Source organism: Macaca thibetana, chromosome 9 (assembly GCF_024542745.1).
Source record: "Macaca thibetana thibetana isolate TM-01 chromosome 9, ASM2454274v1, whole genome shotgun sequence".
Taxonomy (NCBI): domain Eukaryota; kingdom Metazoa; phylum Chordata; class Mammalia; order Primates; family Cercopithecidae; genus Macaca; species Macaca thibetana.
Window position 1 is genome coordinate 115,510,590 of NC_065586.1, and position 18,468 is coordinate 115,529,057.

At 53.5% G+C, this 18,468-nt stretch overlaps 2 protein-coding genes across 2 annotated transcripts in view; one reads left to right on the plus strand and one right to left on the minus strand.

Moving 5' to 3' along the window:
- Nucleotides 1-18,468, minus strand: part of PRDX3 (peroxiredoxin 3) — a 497,514-nt gene that overhangs the window by 248,276 nt on the left and 230,770 nt on the right. The window lies entirely within an intron of this gene.
- GRK5 (G protein-coupled receptor kinase 5) overlaps nucleotides 1-18,468 on the plus strand; it is a 249,292-nt gene that overhangs the window by 208,618 nt on the left and 22,206 nt on the right. The window contains exons 5-8 of the mRNA XM_050803971.1: nucleotides 7,238-7,338; nucleotides 9,083-9,175; nucleotides 14,624-14,687; nucleotides 15,642-15,782. Of these exons, the coding sequence (XP_050659928.1) occupies nucleotides 7,238-7,338; nucleotides 9,083-9,175; nucleotides 14,624-14,687; nucleotides 15,642-15,782 (399 nt within the window). The remainder of the gene's footprint in view (nucleotides 1-7,237; nucleotides 7,339-9,082; nucleotides 9,176-14,623; nucleotides 14,688-15,641; nucleotides 15,783-18,468) is intronic.

Sequence of the window (18,468 nt, forward strand, 5' to 3'; positions counted from 1 at the left end):
AAGATTGTGCCACTGCACTCCAACCTGGGTGACAGAGTGAGATCCTGTCTCAAAAAGAAAAAAGAAAAAGAAAAAAGAAATGACAGCGATGGCAGTGATGATGCGGATGATTGCAGCAGCTGTTTCCAGGAGGTGGGGCTGGAAGAAAGGTCCTGCCTGCTGGGAGGATCATCTTGGATGTGGTTACGTCGGAAGCAGGTCCTAAAGACTGGGTGGGGTTTGGACATGCCATGAAGGGGTGGGAAGGAATGAAGGCCCCGAGCGAAGGTCCAGTAGCCAGAAAGCTGGAGTGTGCCCAGAAAACAGCCAGTGTGGGGCCAGAGCACTGGAGAGGAGGGGACAGAAAGGGGAAGCAGGTCAGGCAGGGTGTCAGGGGCCAGGTCTAAGAAGCCACTAGACTTAGTCCTATAGGCAATGGAGGCTGCTGATGCTGTGTAGTGCAGAAAAACTCCTTTGGGGGCCATTGTGTCAAATGAAAGAGCAAAGATAACAGAGACCTGTGAGGGGCCTCCTCAGTGGTCCAAGCAAGAGAAGAGAATCCTCCAAACCAGGGCAGCCAGCTAGAGATGGAGAGGAGGCGGTGGGTGGCAGAGATGCCAGGGCTGAGGTTGCTGGATGTGAGTGTCCCCAGCTGTGAAATGGGGACCAGCTGGTTTGGACTGGGGCCAAGGAGGCCAAAGCCATGTCCTTCCTAGAGGGCTGGCTCAGGACACTTGGCTAAGGGCTTATACCACCCAGATCCATGCCTCCCAGTTGGAGGTGCCAATCCTGGCTCTGCCATGGGCCAGCAAGTGACTTGGAGGGGACCCCTTCTCTCAGTTTCCCCATCTGTGCCGTGAGTGGGTTGAAGGGCTAAGCCCTGAGGGGTCTTTCCTGGACAGTCCTCTGATCTCCCCCTCCTCCTGCACTGTCTCACTCTTGAATTCTGAACGAGTGTCAGGCCTGTGTTTCCGGACAGTTCCCCGGGTGACACGGGACAGAGGATTATTAGTGGCTCCTGGGGAGGCCTCCAGGTGTAGCTCTGAGTTGATTTCATGGCCTTTCAGTCCCCCTCCATCCCTGGGTGCCTCCAAGGACACCAGCTAAGTACAGCTGATTGCATCTCCACTCTGACACTTGAAACAAGGGATGTTAATGTAGGGAGATGCTTTGGGAACCAGAGCCTCAAACATCTGGAGTTTCTCACTGATGCAGGAAATGATGTCCCTTCCTCATGTCAGTCATTCGTGGTGAAGAGGCAGGGAGCAGTGCCGGGAGAGCAGGTGCAGCCGCCTTGGCGACGTCATCCTCAGGGCTGATGACTCAGCCACCGGTGGCTGCCCCAGGAGAGGGTCAGCCTCACACGATGGCAGCATGCCCTGTCAGCCATTCCTGCTTATTTCCCATGATCATCACTAGTCCCTCTGACTCCAGGCAGCGCAGCGTCTCCCCTTCTATTCAGTGCTGGCTCCAGCCTCCAGGCCCGGGCCCTGCAGTCCAGCTTCTCTCTCCTTCAAGGTCCAGGCCTGTATTACCTCTCCAGGGCTCCCTCTCGAATTGATCTGTTTTTTTTCTCTCTCTCTCTCTTTTTAAATTTGAGACCGCATCTCACTCTGTTGCCCAGGTTGGAGTGCAGTGGCTCAGTGATCTCGGTTCACTGCAACCTCTGCCTCCCGGGTTCAAGCGATTCTCATGCCTCAGCCTCCTGAGTAGCTGGGATTACAGGCGTGCGCCACCACGCCCGGCTAACTTTTGTATTTTTAGTAGAGATGGGGTTTCACCATGTTGGCCAGGCTGGACTCGAACTCCGGACCTCAGGTGACCCACCCACCTCGGCCTCCCAAAGTGCTGGGATTACAGGTGTGAGCCACCGCGCCTGGCCAAATTGATCCCCTTCTTCCCCTCAGTTGTTACTGCAGAGGCCGCACTGCTCTGGTCTGAGATTATAGTCAGTTGGTAATTATTCCAGGTGTGCCCACCTGGCCTCCTGTCTTTAGGGACCAGAAGGCTGGCAGGCTGGTGGGGTGAAGGAGCATAGGGAAGCTATGGCTCCACCTTGTGGATGGCCTGCCCTGTGGGCCTTGGCTGAATGGGCAGAGGCAGAGCTGGGGTTGGGCTGTCGTCTGCTGTTGCACTTGGGTGTAACGCCTCTGTAACGCCGCTGTGGGTGGGCGTCTGACCATCAGCCTTGGGTGTGGTGGGTGATCCACACATGCTTCCCGGATCGGGCAGAGTGTGGTGCTCACTGGGGTGGCTTCATGCCCAGGCCAGGCCGCTACCTTCCTCCTCAGCACCCCTCCTCCCCAGCCTGCCTCAGCGCCTGAAATACCCTAGATCTTTCCTGCTTCAGGTTAAGCACAGATGGTGCCTGTGAAGCTGCAGCTGACCTGGGAGGGGTGAGGCGTCGAGCAGTTGCTGTACCAAGGGGTACTAGGGGCAAGGGATTAGCCAGCAAGTCACCCCATTCACTCTAAACCCACTGCTATACAAACGCAGCTTCAGGACAGGCCCCTAGCTCTTCTCTCCAACCAGACTGCCACCCCGACGGTCCCATCTTTGAAAATTCCGAGGCTCCCATGCGTTGAATCATTACTGGTCAGCAATACGTCATCCACACCATGCCTGGATATCCCAGAGCTTTCCGTTCTGATGGAACAGAAGATGAGAGAGGTGACCTACGTGGTATGTTAGAGTTTAAAGTCACAGCAGTAGAGGATGCGTGAGATGAGGACAAAAGGGAGGGGAGGGGCTTAGAGAGGAGTGAAGGTGCGAAGCCACCCTAGGCGTACTTCATCCATTTTGGTGGGGGGTCTGCCCTACTTACGTTCCAAGTGGTGGGAAGAGCTTTTCTCAGTGCCCTGTGGTGTCCAGAAAAACATCCCAGGCAAGCGTCATCTCTTGCTGCCTGAAAAGGTACATTCTGGTTATCACGGACATCAGGAACTGCCTGGATCCCCAGAACCAGTGGCATAGAGCAGAGGGTGAGTCTGGGCCATAGGGATGAGGTGGGAAGAAGGGGTGAGTTGTCGTGGGTCCTGAAGGGAGTTGCAGACCAGCATGAGCTCTGTCTGATCTGCTCGCTGGAACAGCAGGCAGCTTTGGCTCCCCAGGCCCAGTGCGGCTCCAGGTGCCTCTATTGCAGGAGGAGGATTCAAGGTCAATTTCCCATCCCAACAGGGAGGCAGAGCAGGTTCTTTTACCTCCAGGTGAAGGGGGCTTTTATACAGAGGAACCGGGTCAAAGTGCACCCAGCTTCAAGGTCACCTCTGTCTCTCCCCAGCTTCAGTGGGGACCAGAAGGGGAGGGTCCTTCACCAAAGAAGTGGGTGGGGAGCTCAGCACTGGGGACTGATTGCCAGAGGGGTCCTCACAGCCCAAGGTTCCTTGTGGCAGGCAAGGCCTTTCTCATCCAGCCAGAGGGGAGAGAGCTGTCTGTCCAGCACCCCAGGCTACACAGCTGTGTCCCCAGGACATATCTTGGTGTCTTCAGCTGTTCCAGAAAGATAGTCACGGAGCCCTCTTCAGGGGTAGCTGGGTGTCACCCTGACCGTCATCAGAGTGGACTCTGGCAGGGCCAGGCTGGCTCCCCACGTTGAGGCTGACCACAGGGTAGCTTTAGCTGTGCAAGGCCACAAGGGGCAGGCATTCATGGGGAGGTCTTGAAGCAGAGAAACTCCCCTGCTTCTTCCACTCATTAACTCCCTTGTTAGGGCTTTGCCTTTGGGCAGAGATCCCCCGCCAGCCAGTCCAAAGTATGAGAGTGGTGTGACTTCATGTACACAGTTGGGTCACCTCTAGAGCCTGGACAAGCCCCTTCTCACATCTGCTGAGAAGGGAGTCCAGTTGGCTGTCCCCGCCTGCAGGTAGGAGGGTCAAATTCTGCTTTGACCCTTACTCCATCTTCCATAAAGCCTTTCCCAGATGACCCCAGCTCACAACGGCCCCTCCCTTCTCTGAGCCGTGGAGCTCATTGTCTCGAGCTGTGCCACTTGCCTCTGCTATGGGACCAAACAGCACCCTGGTCCTCATGCTGAGCTCTGCAGAGTACGGGGGGCTAGGGTCAGATCTCATGGGTCCTGAGGGGATAAGGTGAGAGGAGGCACAGGTGGCCCAGACAGCCCACTCCCTCCAGCCAGATCTCACTCATTAGACACCCAACCTAGGTTCAAATCCCCTCTCAGGCACTTATTGGCTGGGTGACCCTGAGAACCTCAGGGTTACTTAACCTTTGTGAACCTCAGTTTCCTCATCTGCAAAATGGGCACTATGATAATAGATACCTCAGGGTATGATTCAGTGAATTAATGAAGCAATGTGTTTAGCACAGTACCTAACTAGAGTTAGCCTTCGATATATGTAAACCATTGTTACCAATTAAATTATTTTTATAGGTTTTAAATATTGGGTCTGTGAATAAATTTCATTTGGGGGAGAAAAGTTTGCTACTAAAACAAACAAACAAAACAAGGAGAAAGAAGCTTTGAAAGCCACTGAATTTCAGCCAGCCCGTTTTGTACTTTACCACGTACAGTACAACCGAGAGGCATAAGAAGTTTTCTGTTAGGATATTATACCTTATATTATATCATTTCTGTCTTACTGGAGAAAAGGTATTTTGAGGTCAAAACCACACTGGCTCCATCTCTTTTTTCTTTTTTTTTCTCTTTTCTTTTTTTTTTTTTTTTTTTTTTTTCTGAGACAGGGTCTCACCCTGTTGCCCAGGCTAGAGTGCAGTGGTGTGATCATGACTCACTTCAGCCTCGACTTCTTGGGCTCAGGGAAGCCTCCCACCTCAGCCTCCCAAGTAGCTGAGACTACAGGCAAGCCGCCATGTTTGGCTAATTTTTTTTTTTTTTGGTAGAGATAGGCTGTCACTATGTTGCCCAGGCTGGTCTCTTGGCCTCAAGCAATCCTCTTGCCTTGGCCTCCCAAAGTGCTGGGATTATAGGCATGAGCCACTGAGTCCTGCCTGGGTTCATCTTCATCTTTTAATTCTACCCCTGCCTGGCACCAGGCTGTGCCTGTGATGGGTAAGGGTGGGTCCTCCCTAGGTGGAAACAAAGGCAGAACCCTGCAGAGTGCACACAGGTGGGCAACTCAGGTCCCCCTTCTAACCGCTCTGTTTCTCCCCATGGTCCACCCTGCTGGCATCTCTATCTGGTCCTTGCTGACTCGCACCAGGCTCAAGGTCATATCCTGGCACAACACGTTGTATCGTCTTGCTCATGAACAGACAGCCAGCACCAGCTCTGTGCCAGGCCTTGGGCCCTCCTGGACTGTGGGGGGCCAAGCCATCAGCTCTCCTTCCTGAAGCAGATTTGCCCAGGGCCTCAGGATTTGTTGTGATATTCAGTTGCTCTGAAGTAGCCTGGAGGTACGGGTTCCCAAGAGACTCAGCTGCCAGAATTCCCAAGAAAGTTCTCTAAGTCTTAGAAGCACAAGCCCCCAGTTGTCGATGCCCAAATCTCAAAGGACCCTTTGGGCATCTCTGGGGCAGTTCCTTCCTGTTTCAGAGGGTGAGACGGAAGCACAAAATGGCCAAGGTCGGAGGCCGGGCCAGAGCTCAGGCTCCTGGCTCTTGGCTCTTGGCCTGGGGCTCCTCCCATGACATCAAGCATCTTTTCTGCAAAAGTTGTGACCCGTGCTCTGTGGGTTGCTCTTCTGTGTCTCCTGAGGCAGAGTGGGAAGGCAGGTCGGAGAGAGCAGCCGCTACCCAGGCTGCTGATGGTAACGGGGAAATGTGCTCTGAGCCTGCTGTCTGGTGGGAGTGGCTTGGCCTGCACTTGGGTAAGCAGTGTTCACTGTCACAGCAGCTTGCATCCGCACCGCAGGCTGCCCCCAAGAAGCTAAAGCCTCTCAGGCCTGGCTCAGTAGGGAGACCCTGAGGGCAGGGGTGAGCCTCAGAGAGGGCTGGGCCTAGAAAAGAAATAAAGAAGGAAGGAAGGGATTTGGACATTCAGGACCGTGGGGAACAGAAAACAAGCCACTGATTTCGTTCACGAAGGACAGGCCAGCTGCCGCCTCGGGCATCCCCTCCACCCCCGGGGATTGACACCTCCCCGCCCTGAGAAACCATCCGGTGGACTTAGCAAATCAGCCCCGTAGGGAAGAGGAGGCAAGGCTTTCAGATTTCAGCATCCTTCTGGGAGAGAGCTGTGTCCACACCCTATCTTTCTGAGCCCACTCCCAGCAATTTTCTCAATTATCCCTGTAATTTATTAAAAACCCATCTCAAAGCCCAGCTGGTGAGTCAGCCCCTGGGAACAGCTGGCAGAGGGTGAATGGTAGGAGGAGGGGACGGGGTAGGGTGAGGCCTGCCCTGGGTGGAGCTGCCTTCCAGATGCGGCTGCCCCTCCTGGGTAGGACACAGCAACTCTTGGAAATGTCCTTTCAAACTTAAAATACTCAGGCCAGCAGCTTAACCTAGAAAGAGAAAGAAACAATGGGGGTGACGTTTGTTTCGTGCTGGCTACTACGGCCAGATCTGGGCCAAATGCCTTACCTGAAGTTTTTATTGATTGGCTCCGAGAGAAACCCCTTTTCCCGATCATCTTCCTGACAAGAGTGAGGCTGAGCAGTTAAGACCAAGGCCACAGCTGCGAGTTACAGATCTGGGATTCAAACCCAGGCCTGCAGCTCCAGGGCTACAGCTCCCCTCCCCTCCTGACCCCTCCTCCCTCCTGAGCCTGCCTGTCCACCTGGGCCTGATCCAAACCCTTTCACACATGAACCTCGAGGCTGGGCAGGTGTTCATCTTCTGTTTTGCCCTCGGAGGAAAGAAGCCCAGCACGGCCAAGGGGCGTCACCAAGCCTGCTGGGGACTTAATGATGGGCTGGGTCATGCTGCATAGCCCCTTATGGTTGGGAGCATTTGCACACCTTGTCAGCTCTGACTACATGCCCAGGCCATGGGGACTGTCATTATCAATGTTATGCAGATGAGGAATGAGGCTCAGAGAAGCCAAGTGACTTCCATGAGGTCACACAGCCTGTAAGTGGCACAGCCAGAAGTCTCACCCTGAACCTGGGCTCATTCACCACCTTCCAGCTCAGCCACCTCCCCAGATCACCAGTGTCCAGGTAGCCCTGAGCCAGGTGCAGGCTGGAGGGGCAGCCGGTCACACGCTGGGGCAGAGACGGGCTGCCAGGTACACCAGCACCTGGAGCCTGGCTGGCTCTTGGCCCAACACCTGTGGGCAAACCTGGCCACACTGCTGCTGGCTCCTCACTGACCACCTCCCTTCCCTTCCTTCTTCCAGTCCCCTGTTTTCATAGCCCAAGTTGGCCGAGACCTGGTCTCCCAGACGGAGGAGAAGCTCCTGCAGAAGCCGTGCAAGGAACTCTTCTCTGCTTGTGCACAGTAAGTGCCCCAGCCACCTGGCCTGTCCTCCCTGGGCTGCCCGGAGATGGGACGCCACAGCTCTCCACCTGACCGTACAGGGCACTGAGGCAGCTCTTCCGTGCCTGACAGCTTCAGCCAAGTTATACCAACTGTTTGTATACTTCCCATGAAGAGAAAAAGATATCGAGATGCCAAGTCCAAAGAAAACATCTGCTGCTAAGGGCGTTGAAAGCAAGTGGCTCTCCAGGCTGTTGAGACAGAGGAATGTGCAAACATTTGACCCTGTCTGGGTGGTTTGGAGATCTTTCCCAGGGTCCTCAACCCCCACCACCACCACCAACCAGAGCCAGTGCCACTGATGCAGAGGGCGCTTCTCAGCTGAGCCCTGTCACCTTGTCTGCAGGTGGCACATCCACCCCGCAGGGGGCGAGACGAGTCGACGGCCATGCTGCCAGCAGAGTACCAACTAAACCCCACCCCATCCTGCACACACATACACTGAAGGCATGAGCACCGAGGAGCACACACAAGTACAAACACACACACACAAGTGCACACACACTTGCTGACACAGGTGCACACACACACACACACGCTCGTGCAAGCTCTCCAAAGCCAGGTTACCCCACATAGCTGGATGAGCCTAGAGGCTTTTTGTGTGCCCTTATTCAGCACCACAGACATCAATTGAGTACCTACTGTGTACCTGGCACTGTGCTGGGTGCTAGGGGATACCAAGGTGAACAAGAACCCAGTCCTGGCTTTCATGGAGTTTATACAAGAAAAATAGCAACCTGCATACACTTAGAGGGGAGCTGGGAGGGCTGTCCTGGGACTAAGCCCTGGGTTAGGTGCTGGGGAGAGGCCCTGGTAGACAGAGCAAGCTTGGTTGCTGCTCTCTTGGAGCTGCCCAGGAGTCAGATCTGACAGTGGGTGTGATCTTGGTTGGTGACCCTGACCCTGAGGGAATGGCCATCTTGGCTCCCAACCATGGCTTTCAGGTTTGGCAGGACACAGCCTCTGATGTGCACCACCTGCCGTAGTCCCCTCCCTTGCCCAGGCCCCAAGTGCCTGTGCTAGATTACTCAGCGTGGCCACTTTCTAAAGGAAAGAAGCTACCTGCAGGCAGCTTCAGAACCTGCCCTGATGGCCTAAGATCCATAGAGATCCACGGCATCCCAGGGCTCAACCTGGCGCCTGGCCCACAGCGGGTGACCAGTAAATTCCGCTGCATGCATAAAAAACTCCCAGTGGCTTTGCTAGTCCAAGACCAGATCCAGAGCTGCAGTTCTGAGGGGCTGTGGCCCCACCCTTCCCCCAACCACCTACCACCCCTGATTCCCAGCCCCTCCCTGCACCTCGTTAAGTCTTCGTCTGTTCTCAGCTTAAGGTCCCTTCTTCAGAGAGACCCCTCTACCCTCGCAGTCCCCCCGAACTCATTCATGACATACCTCTGGGATTGTTTAATTCATGTTTGCTATTCGCTGTTTGTGTCCCACATACAATGCCAACCATTTGCTCCCAGCTGTATCCCAGGACCTAGAACAGTACCCAACACATGGCAGGTGCCCAACAAGTGTTGGCAGGACCAACCAGGTTCACACAACGCTCAGCAGAATGGCAGGACCTCTGGCCAGACGTGCTGCGTCTGCATGGGTTGAGAGCCCTGTTTTCTTGCATTTCCAAAGCTGGATACTGCTTTGCCTCCGTGCTTGAAGATCGGGATTATAAAATGTTCACCCTCTTGTTCCATCTGCGCCAGGTCTGTCCACGAGTACCTGAGGGGAGAACCATTCCACGAATATCTGGACAGCATGTATTTTGACCGCTTTCTCCAGTGGAAGTGGTTGGAAGGGTGAGTCCACAACACCCCATACAGATCAGGGAGGCAGAGGGTACACATTTTTCATCTGAGAATTCACATAAAAATCAGTTACCTCCCATGGGCTCATGGTTAAAACAAAATTAACCCGACTCGTCCTGTTAATTAAGTTGTGTATTCTAGAAATGCTTTTGCTTATTCAAGTGCACACACACACACACACATTCACACAAACGTAAACGGCATCTTGTTCTTACTTTTTTGCTTCACTGTCTTTGGGAACACTTTCTCTGCTAGCGAATAAAGAGCTGCCATATTCCTTGGAGTAGTTGCACATCCTTGATTTAATCCAGTGCCCTGTTGATCAATATTGAGGTAGTTCTCCATTTTTCTGTGTGCAGCCCTCCCTAAGTAATAAGTAGCTTTGTACATACATCTTTAAGTACTTCTGCAAGTACATCCAGAGAAATTCCTAGCAGAGGAATTTCTGGGTCAGAAGGCACCTGATTTTAAACTGTGAGTGCTGTTAAGCCGCCATCCAAAACAGCTGCCCCTGACCTCCAGTGCAACAGTGCCTGAGTGCCTGCTCCTCAGCTCCACCAACACTGTTCTCGTGTTTTCCTGCCCAGTGAGCGAGCAGGACAGCTTCCTTGTTGCTTATTTTCTTGTCTCTCTAATAATGGGGGAGACCAAGCATCTTTTCCTGTGTGCTTGCCGCCTTACTCTCTTCAAAGTACTCGCCCATGTGTGGCTGTGACTTGGGCAGTTGTGTCCCCGCTGTGACAGGTGAGGAAGCAGAACATAGGACCTGACTGAGCTCGTCACCCAGGAAGCCAGCAGTGCTGCTGACGAGGCCCCAGCGCAGTGCTCTGCCACCTTCACTGGCCCAGGATTTGCAGAGCGGGGCGATGCCTGTGTAAAGTCCATGCTGGGCTGAGCTGGCAGACGAGGGTGGGAGCCTCCCCTCCCACAGCCCAGAGGCCTGGCACGCACAGCCATCTGGGGGCATCTGGTGAGAAAGGAGCCATCCACTGCTGTCTGCCAGCCCCACAGCTGGTTGCGTCCCCCGTAGACACTCAGGCAGCTGCAGGCCAGGAGCCCCTCTGAGCCCCGTTCACAGCCCTTCCCTGCCTGCTTCCGGAAACCCAGCAGAAAGCCCTGGGCTCTGCAGCCATGGACGGCTGCCTTCTCTCCACCTGACTAGTGGGGATGACAGCGTGACCAGAGATGGCCTCCTTAATGGCTGCTGTCCACCCTGCACAGGCACATCATGGCTCCAGGAGAGCTTGAGAGGCAAAGGATTGGCCTAGACATCTACTGGAGGCACCAGAGCCCCCAGCCTGGGTCCGAGTCCCGCCTCTGCCTCTTCCCAAGGAGGGGCCTCAGAAAGGGTCACTCACGTCTCCACACCTCAGCGTCCTCATTTGTAAAATGGGGATGATTGTGCCTGCATTGTGGGCTTGGGCTGAGGGGGAGATAAGCACAATACCTGCTGGAACAAGGCAGGTGTTCCGCAAAGCTCAGCCATTTGACCACAGGAAATAAACTGCTGAATGCAGTTGTTGCGTCCGTCACCACCATCATCACCATCATCACCATCACCACCATCATCAGCATCACTGCTATCATCAGCATCAATGCCATCAACAGCATCACCGCCATCAACAGCATCACCACCTTCATCGACATCACCACCATCATCAGCATTACTGCCTTCATCGACATCACCACCATCATCAGCATCACCACCTTCATCAACATCACCACCATTGTCAGCAGCATCACCATCATCAGCATCACCACCATCAAGAGCATCATTGCCATCAACAGCATCACCACCATCATCAGCATCACCGCCATCAACAGCATCACCACCATCAGTAGCATCACAGCCATCAACAGCATCACAGCCATCAGCAGCATCACCGCCATCATCAGTATCACCGCCATCATCAGCATCACCGCTATCATCAGCATTCAGTGCCATCAACAGCATCACCGCCATCAACAGCATCACCGCCATCATCAGTATCACCGCCATCATCAGTATCACCGCCATCATCAGCATCACTGCTATCATCAGCATCACCACCATCATCAGCATCACTGCTGTTATCAATGTCCCACTGCCATCAACAGCATCACTGCCATCAACAGCATCACCACCTTCATCAACATCACCACCATCATCAGCATCACCACCTTCATCGACATCACCACCATCATCAGCATCACTGCCTTCATCGACATCACCACCATCATCAGCATCACCACCTTCATCAACATCACCACCATCTTCAGCATCATCACCATCATCAGCATCACCACCATCAACAGCATCACCGCCATCAACAGCATCACCACCATCATCAGCATCACCGCCATCAACAGCATCACCACCATCAGTAGCATCACAGCCATCAACAGCATCACCACCATCAACAGCATCACCGCCATCATCAGTATCACCGCCATCATCAGCATCACAGCTATCATCAGCATCAATGCCATCAACAGTATCACCGCCATCAACAGCATCACCGCCATCATCAGTATCACTGCCATCATCAGCATCACTGCTATCATCAGCATCACTGCTGTTATCAGTATCACACTGCCATCAACAGCATTACCACCATCATTAGTATCACCACCATCATCAGCATCACCACCATCATCAGCATCACCACCATCATCAGCATCACCGCCATCAACAGCATCACCGCCATCAACAGCATCACCGCCATCATCAGCATCACCGCCATCAACAGCATCACCGCCATCATCAGCATCACCTCCATCATCAGCATCATCGCCATCATCAGCATCACCACCATCATCAGCATCACCTCCATCATCAGCATCATCACCATCAGCAGCAGCACTGCCATCATCAGCATCACCGCCATCATCAGCATCACTGCTGTTATCAGTATCCCACTGTCATCAACAGCATTACCACCATCATTAGTATCACCGCCATTGTCAGCGTCACTGCCGTCAACAGCATCACTGCCATCAACAGCATCACCACCATCATCAGTATCACCGCCATCAACAGCATCACTGCCATTAGCCCTACTTCACCAGGTCTGATATTGGGAGGAACAGCCAACTCTTGCTGGAGGGTCAGTCCTGATTCTGACAATTACAGGGCAGTCTAGTGGAACTGTGTTCACCATGCCCACGCCCCGTTCTGGAGCCCTGGCTGTGAAACACACAACCCCAATCTGTGCGTACCTTCCCAGAGTGGCAGTGTGGGGTCAGGATACGCAGCATGGGCTGCCTAGACCCCAACTCCAGCCCACCACTACCAGCCAGGGCCTTGGGCAACTCATTTCACTTCTTGAAGCCTCCGTGTTCTCATCTGCAGAATGGGGATGATAATGATGCCTGCTCCCTGAGCTGGTGTGAGGATTATACAAGCCCCCATGCATGCTTGGAGCGGCAGGTATTGTTACTATAGAGACCCCAGAGCAGGGTATGTCCTTTATTCCTAGGAATTCAAATAATGACATCTGACACAACACCAGTTTACAACGAGCCCTCCACAGGATGTAAGGCCTTCTCATGATAATTTTCCTCAGAGGAGTTGGAGCAGCCTTGGGCCACTCAGCAAGAGCCTGGCAAGGCTGGAACCTGAACCCAGAGTCCCCCTCCCAAGTCCTCGGCCCTTGGTCCACCCAGCACTCCAGTTCCCATAGCAGCCTTTGTCAGTGGTCACTGGCTTTCCTTTTTCTTATCTGCACCAAGCACATGAAATGGAGAAATTGTCCTTTTTAATCTGTGGCCTGATTGCAAAGAAGTTAAGAGTTCACCCTTTTGAAGGCATTAAGTTTTTGGAGCCTGTAGGTCAGGACCTTGGCCTAGGAATGAATGTCCTACATAATGGATAGCACCCTGCACAAGATCCTGCCCTGTTCGTGCTGCACTGCTGAAATAGTCGAGGGATTTTTTTCCTCCCAAGGTTAACCAAGAAATTCCTGGGAACTTGCATTCCACTCATTTCCCCCAGCAGAGGAGTTCTGTGGAGACGCCGACCAACCGTTTCTCCTCCATGCATCGTGAACTGTTAGGCGGGTAGCCTTCATGTGGTTTCGGGGGCGGCTGCAGGGAAGGCTTCCCAGGGCCACATGGTAAAGGCAGGCGTGTGGCAGGTCTTCCCTTTGGCTGCCCAGCTGCTCCTGTGCGGGAGAGCGGGAGACCTGCAGAGGGCAGCTCTGTGCTTCGGTGAGGATTGGGCCCTGCGTCCTGAGGAAGCACTGTTGAAGGGAGAAGTGAGCCATGGCATGCAAATTCAAGACAGGGTGCCAGAGAGTACCCTGGCTTTTCGGGGCTGTCCTCAGAGTGCAGCTGTAGTGCCGCAGATGTGATTTCCAGGAAAGACTCATTCGTTCAAGAGCTGCTGGGTGACTGAAGGCTCCCTGGTCGTCCTCAGCTGACCCAGTTCTTTGGCCCTGTTCAGCCTCTAGACAACCGCTGCCCTGGTCGGGACTTTTGAGGAGTTTAGGGGCAGTGCTCAAAAATAGTCCTGGAGAGCCAAGAGCCAATTTTCACGTTTTAAGCTGATTATCTGTAGCCAGACAGACCAGCAACGCAAACCACAAGCCCTCTGCACCAGGATGTCCTTTATGGCAACTAGATGGGACCATGTCTTTGTTTAGTCCAAAAAGTGCCATCATGCCTCATAATCAGAAGTTTTGTCTGATTCAATGTCATAAATGGCTTTGGCTCATTAAAACGAGGAGTCGGAAGACGCAAGGCGATCATTACTTCCAGTCCGGTCTTGGCAGGCAGGATCTTCTCATGTTCCTCATCTATGTGGGAAATATAATAAAGGGTCCTCAGTAGTGGAAAGGTTGGGAACCAGTGGTAAAGATCCCCAGGACACGATTTGAAGATCAGCAGCCTCTGCCCCCTCCTGAGGCCAGGTCTCCTGGGCCAGCAGCAGGAGTGCCCGCAGGAAGGAATAGGCTGTGCCCAGGACAGGAAGCACTGCCATCCTGCTGGGCAGGCTGAGATGCACAGGTGTAGGGAGGGCTGTGACCTCCTCCATGTCCTCTGTGGGCCGCTGGTCCTCTGCGGCGCCTGGCCCCCACCCCTCCCTGCACAGAAGGCACCGCTTACTTCTGAGTTTCACCAACCACATGATTTGCAGAGAGAGGAGAACCACGTGGAAAGTGTGGTCAAGCACCTCTGTGCTCACATTTTTCAAGCCTTCTGAGCAAGCGAGGCCTATGCATCCCCCAGCTTGCAGGGGGCTGGGCGCCGGGGGGCTTGGGATTTGAACACTCAGCTTCAGACTAAGTCCTTGAAGGTCCAGTCTCCAGCATTGATTCCTGGGGGGGTCCCTGGGGCTGCTGTGGGGCTCCCGGAATTACACCCCACCCCAGCTGCTCTCAATGTGCCGCTGTTTCCTGTGGATTCTGAGTCTTGGCACCGTGAGACCAGTGTGCAGTGTGGGACTCTTCTTTCTTCCAGGCAACCGGTGACCAAAAACACTTTCAGGCAGTACCGAGTGCTGGGAAAAGGGGGCTTCGGGGAGGTGAGTGAACATTCACGTTTTTAATTGAAAGTTCTTATATTCAAGTCACCTTTTCTGTCCCTTCTGGATCGACCTAAAGGGTCAGCGCAGGGGTCCCCCGGGGATGCCAGTGGCTCAGTGTGGGCCCTGGGGGCAGTGAGGGTGGGGGAGAGTCAGTGGCCTTGGGGCTATCAGGTGTGTCTAAGGTGGAAGGAGGGTGTGGAGCTGGGCAGGTGAGACAGAGGGGCTCTGCCACCAGCCTCGGGCAGGGTCCAGCCTGCAGGGGACAAATGGCCCACCCTGGTCGTGTGTGGGGAGGAGATGTGAGGGCATGAGGAGGCTGGGCAACCTTGGCTGCTCAGTGCCTGGATGACGCTGTCATGCAAGATTCGAGATTTCGTTGTACATTATCCGATCTTCGATCTTCCCAGCACGTGAGGCAAGACTTGTTATTCCCATTTTAGAGATCAGGAAGCTGAGGTCCAGAATGATTCGGTGACCCAGCCAAAGGCACGCAGAAAATGTGGCGCAGAACTAAGACTTGAGCCCAAATGCTTTGGTTCCCAGTTATCTGGATTATAAAGTCAGGGTTCTTGAGGATCTCCTATCACCTACTCCCAAAACAAACTTCTCTACCAGCAGCTGCTAGGAGAAAATTCAGTTGCCCTGGGAATGGGACAGTACTTGGGGCCCCAGTCAGTTATCTAAGCCTTGGTGTGAGTGGCTCATTCTGCCCCTTCCAGGACTGGGAATCCTCGAAGGGGAGGAGGAGGGAGGGCAAGGGCCCAGGACAGCCGTGGGTCCCAGGCCAGGCATCATGGGGTCCTGGGAGCCTGGAGTACCCACGAAGCCAGGCAGGGCCAGCTCTGACCCCATCCATTCTCCACCTGGGAGCCCTGTGGTCCCAGCCCTGGAGGAGCTAGAGACAGGCCTCCACAGTGCTCCTGCCACCCTGGTTTCTTTCTTGCACTGCAGGTGTGTGCCTGCCAGGTTCGGGCCACGGGTAAAATGTACGCCTGCAAGCGCTTGGAGAAGAAGAGGATCAAAAAGAGGAAAGGGGAGTCCATGGCCCTCAACGAGAAGCAGATCCTCGAGAAGGTCAACAGTCAGTTTGTGGTGAGTGAGCATCTGGGCCCAGTGACCGGCTCGCCCTTCTGTGGACTGGGGCTTCCCTCCCTCCAGAAGGGTGTGGTCCTCTAATGCGGCAGGTCCCCACCCCAGGGAAGGGGAATGCCAGTGACAGGGCTGAGCTACAGAAAGGCAGCAAGACAGTCCTCCATCACAAGGCCTCTTGTGGTCGATTGTGGCTGGCTTTGTCCCATCCCCAGAGCCAGCCAGTGCCTGCCTCCCTGCTGTGTGTGAGACTGACGCCTCTGTTCTCCTGGACCACTTTGTAAACTCCTCAGTGGACAAAAGCAAGTTCACCTGGGCCCAGCCTGGGAGCTGTGGGTTCCACAGACCCTCTAGGCTGGTGCCATCATGTTGGGGACCTTAGTACCAGCATCCTAGAATGGCACTATCAAGTCTGTGTACGTTGTGTTAGTCAGTCTAGGCTGGGCCCTGCTGCGGTAACAAATTTGCCCCAAACCCTAAGTAGCTGAATACAGCAGAGGTTCATCTGTCACTCACCTGAAGTCCAATCAGATTGGGTCAACCACCTCCATCTAACAGCTGCCCCGTCTGGAGCCTTGAAAGTGAGTGCTAGGGGTTCCACACAGAGACTTTCCACTGCCTCTACTGGACAGATGTTCCTCAATTTCACCCACAGTCTGCCAGCCAGAACCAGTCAACACAGAGACAAGTTAATTTCAGGGGAGGCTGGGAAATGTGAAGTGCATGGATATTTGGTCAGCTCTAATACCTTCTGCTACATGCTGTTATAAAAAATAAAGCTGGGTGCAGTGGTACATGCCTGTAGTCCCAGCTACTCAGAAGGCTGAGGCAGGAGGATTGCTTGAACCCAGGACTTTGAGGCTGCAGTGAGCCATGATCATGCCACTGCACCCCAGCCTGGGTGACACAGCAAGACCTCATCTCTAAAAATAAATACATGCATACATTAAAAATAATATATACACAAGGTAAAAATTTAAACAGCACAGAAGGATACACAATAAAACGAAAAGCTTCCCTGTTTGATTAATCACTCCAGACATGTTTTATTCATGTACAGGCTTTATTATTTTTAGCCAATGGGATCTTCTGTACCTCTTATGGAGGAATGTTTTTGCCTTACATTGTAGATCTTTTTCTCCATCCAGACCTCTAATTCATGCCCCTTTTAAAGTTGGGCATCATTCTCCTGAAGAGATAAAGCATAATCCGTATAGTCAGTCCCCATGGATGGAAATTGTTTTCCATCTTTAAACCACTAGAGGGCCAGGCACGGTGGCTCACGCCTATAATCCTAGCACTTTGGAAGGTCGAGACAGACAGATCACTTGAGGTCAGGAGTTCAAGACCAACCTGGCCAACATGGCAAAACCCCATCTCTACTAAAAATACAAAAATTACCTGGGCATGGTGGTGGGCGCCTGTAATTCCAGCTACTTGGGAGGCTGAGGCATGAGAATCACTTGAACCTGAGAGGCAGAGATTGCAGTGAGCTGAGATCGTGCCACCACACTCCAGCATGAGCGACAGTGAGACTTTGTAAAACAAACAAACAAACAAACAAAAAAAAACACTACAGACCAGTGGCAGTCCAAGAGGATGGAAGTTTGCATCTTGGATCTCATCCCAGGCCACCCTCAGCTGCCAGCCTTGTCTGGGGTACAGGTGTGGGCAGTGCCATGGCATGTGGAGATGAGGCGGATGAGGCTAACTCCAGCCATCATTTCAGCCACGGGCCTCCTTGAGTCCAGAACCTTCCTCCCCACCACCAGCCCCTTCAGCAGGAAGCCCTGGATGCTGCCTGCGGAGCCTTGTCTCTGAAGGGATGGTGCTGGCTCTGGCCACGGATGGTGCTGGTGGGTCCTGCTCGGGGAAGAGGATCGTGTGACTCACAAAGCTGGGTGGCACGTCTTTAACAGCGTTCAGTCACGATGGCTGCACCTTCTTTAACTGTGCCCCATCCATGGCCCCTGGCAGGGAGTTCCCACAGTGTCACCTCCTGGAGCCCTTTCTCAGTGATCACCTGGGCAGATGTGGGAGGAAGGTGATAGCTGTAGCCGTTGCAGCAGAAGCACGGTCCCCATGAGCTCACTCATCCTCAGCTGTCATTTTGTCTCCTCTCCTCAAAAATAGCTGATGTTGATGCACCAGTTTTATGGCACAGCCAGTTCCTAGCCTGGCCCTCAATGGCCGGGTTTCATGTGTGCCACCTCCCTACATGGAGAAGGATTACCTTCTGGCATAATTTGCCCCTGCCGCCCCACCATGGCCTTGCTTCACAGAGCCTTGGGTGTCTGGACTCCACCAGCAGAGGACTAGACCCCTCTCTCTTGGTGGCCCCTTGCCAGGTGGACCATTGTATTAGTCCATTTTCACACTGCTGATGAAGACATACCTGAGACCAAGCAATTTACAAAAGAAAGAGGTTTGAAGGACTTACAGTTCCACGTGGCTGGGGAGGCCTCACAATCATGATGGAATGCAAAGGCACTTCTTACATGGCGGTGGCAAGAGAAGAATGAGAACCAAGTGAAAGGGGTTTCCCCTTATAAAACCATCAGATCTCATGAGACTTATACACTACCACGAGAACAGTATGGGAGAAACTGCCCACAATTCAATTATCTCCCACCGGGTCCCTCCCACAACACATGGGAATTATGGGAGTACAATTCAAGATGAGATTTGG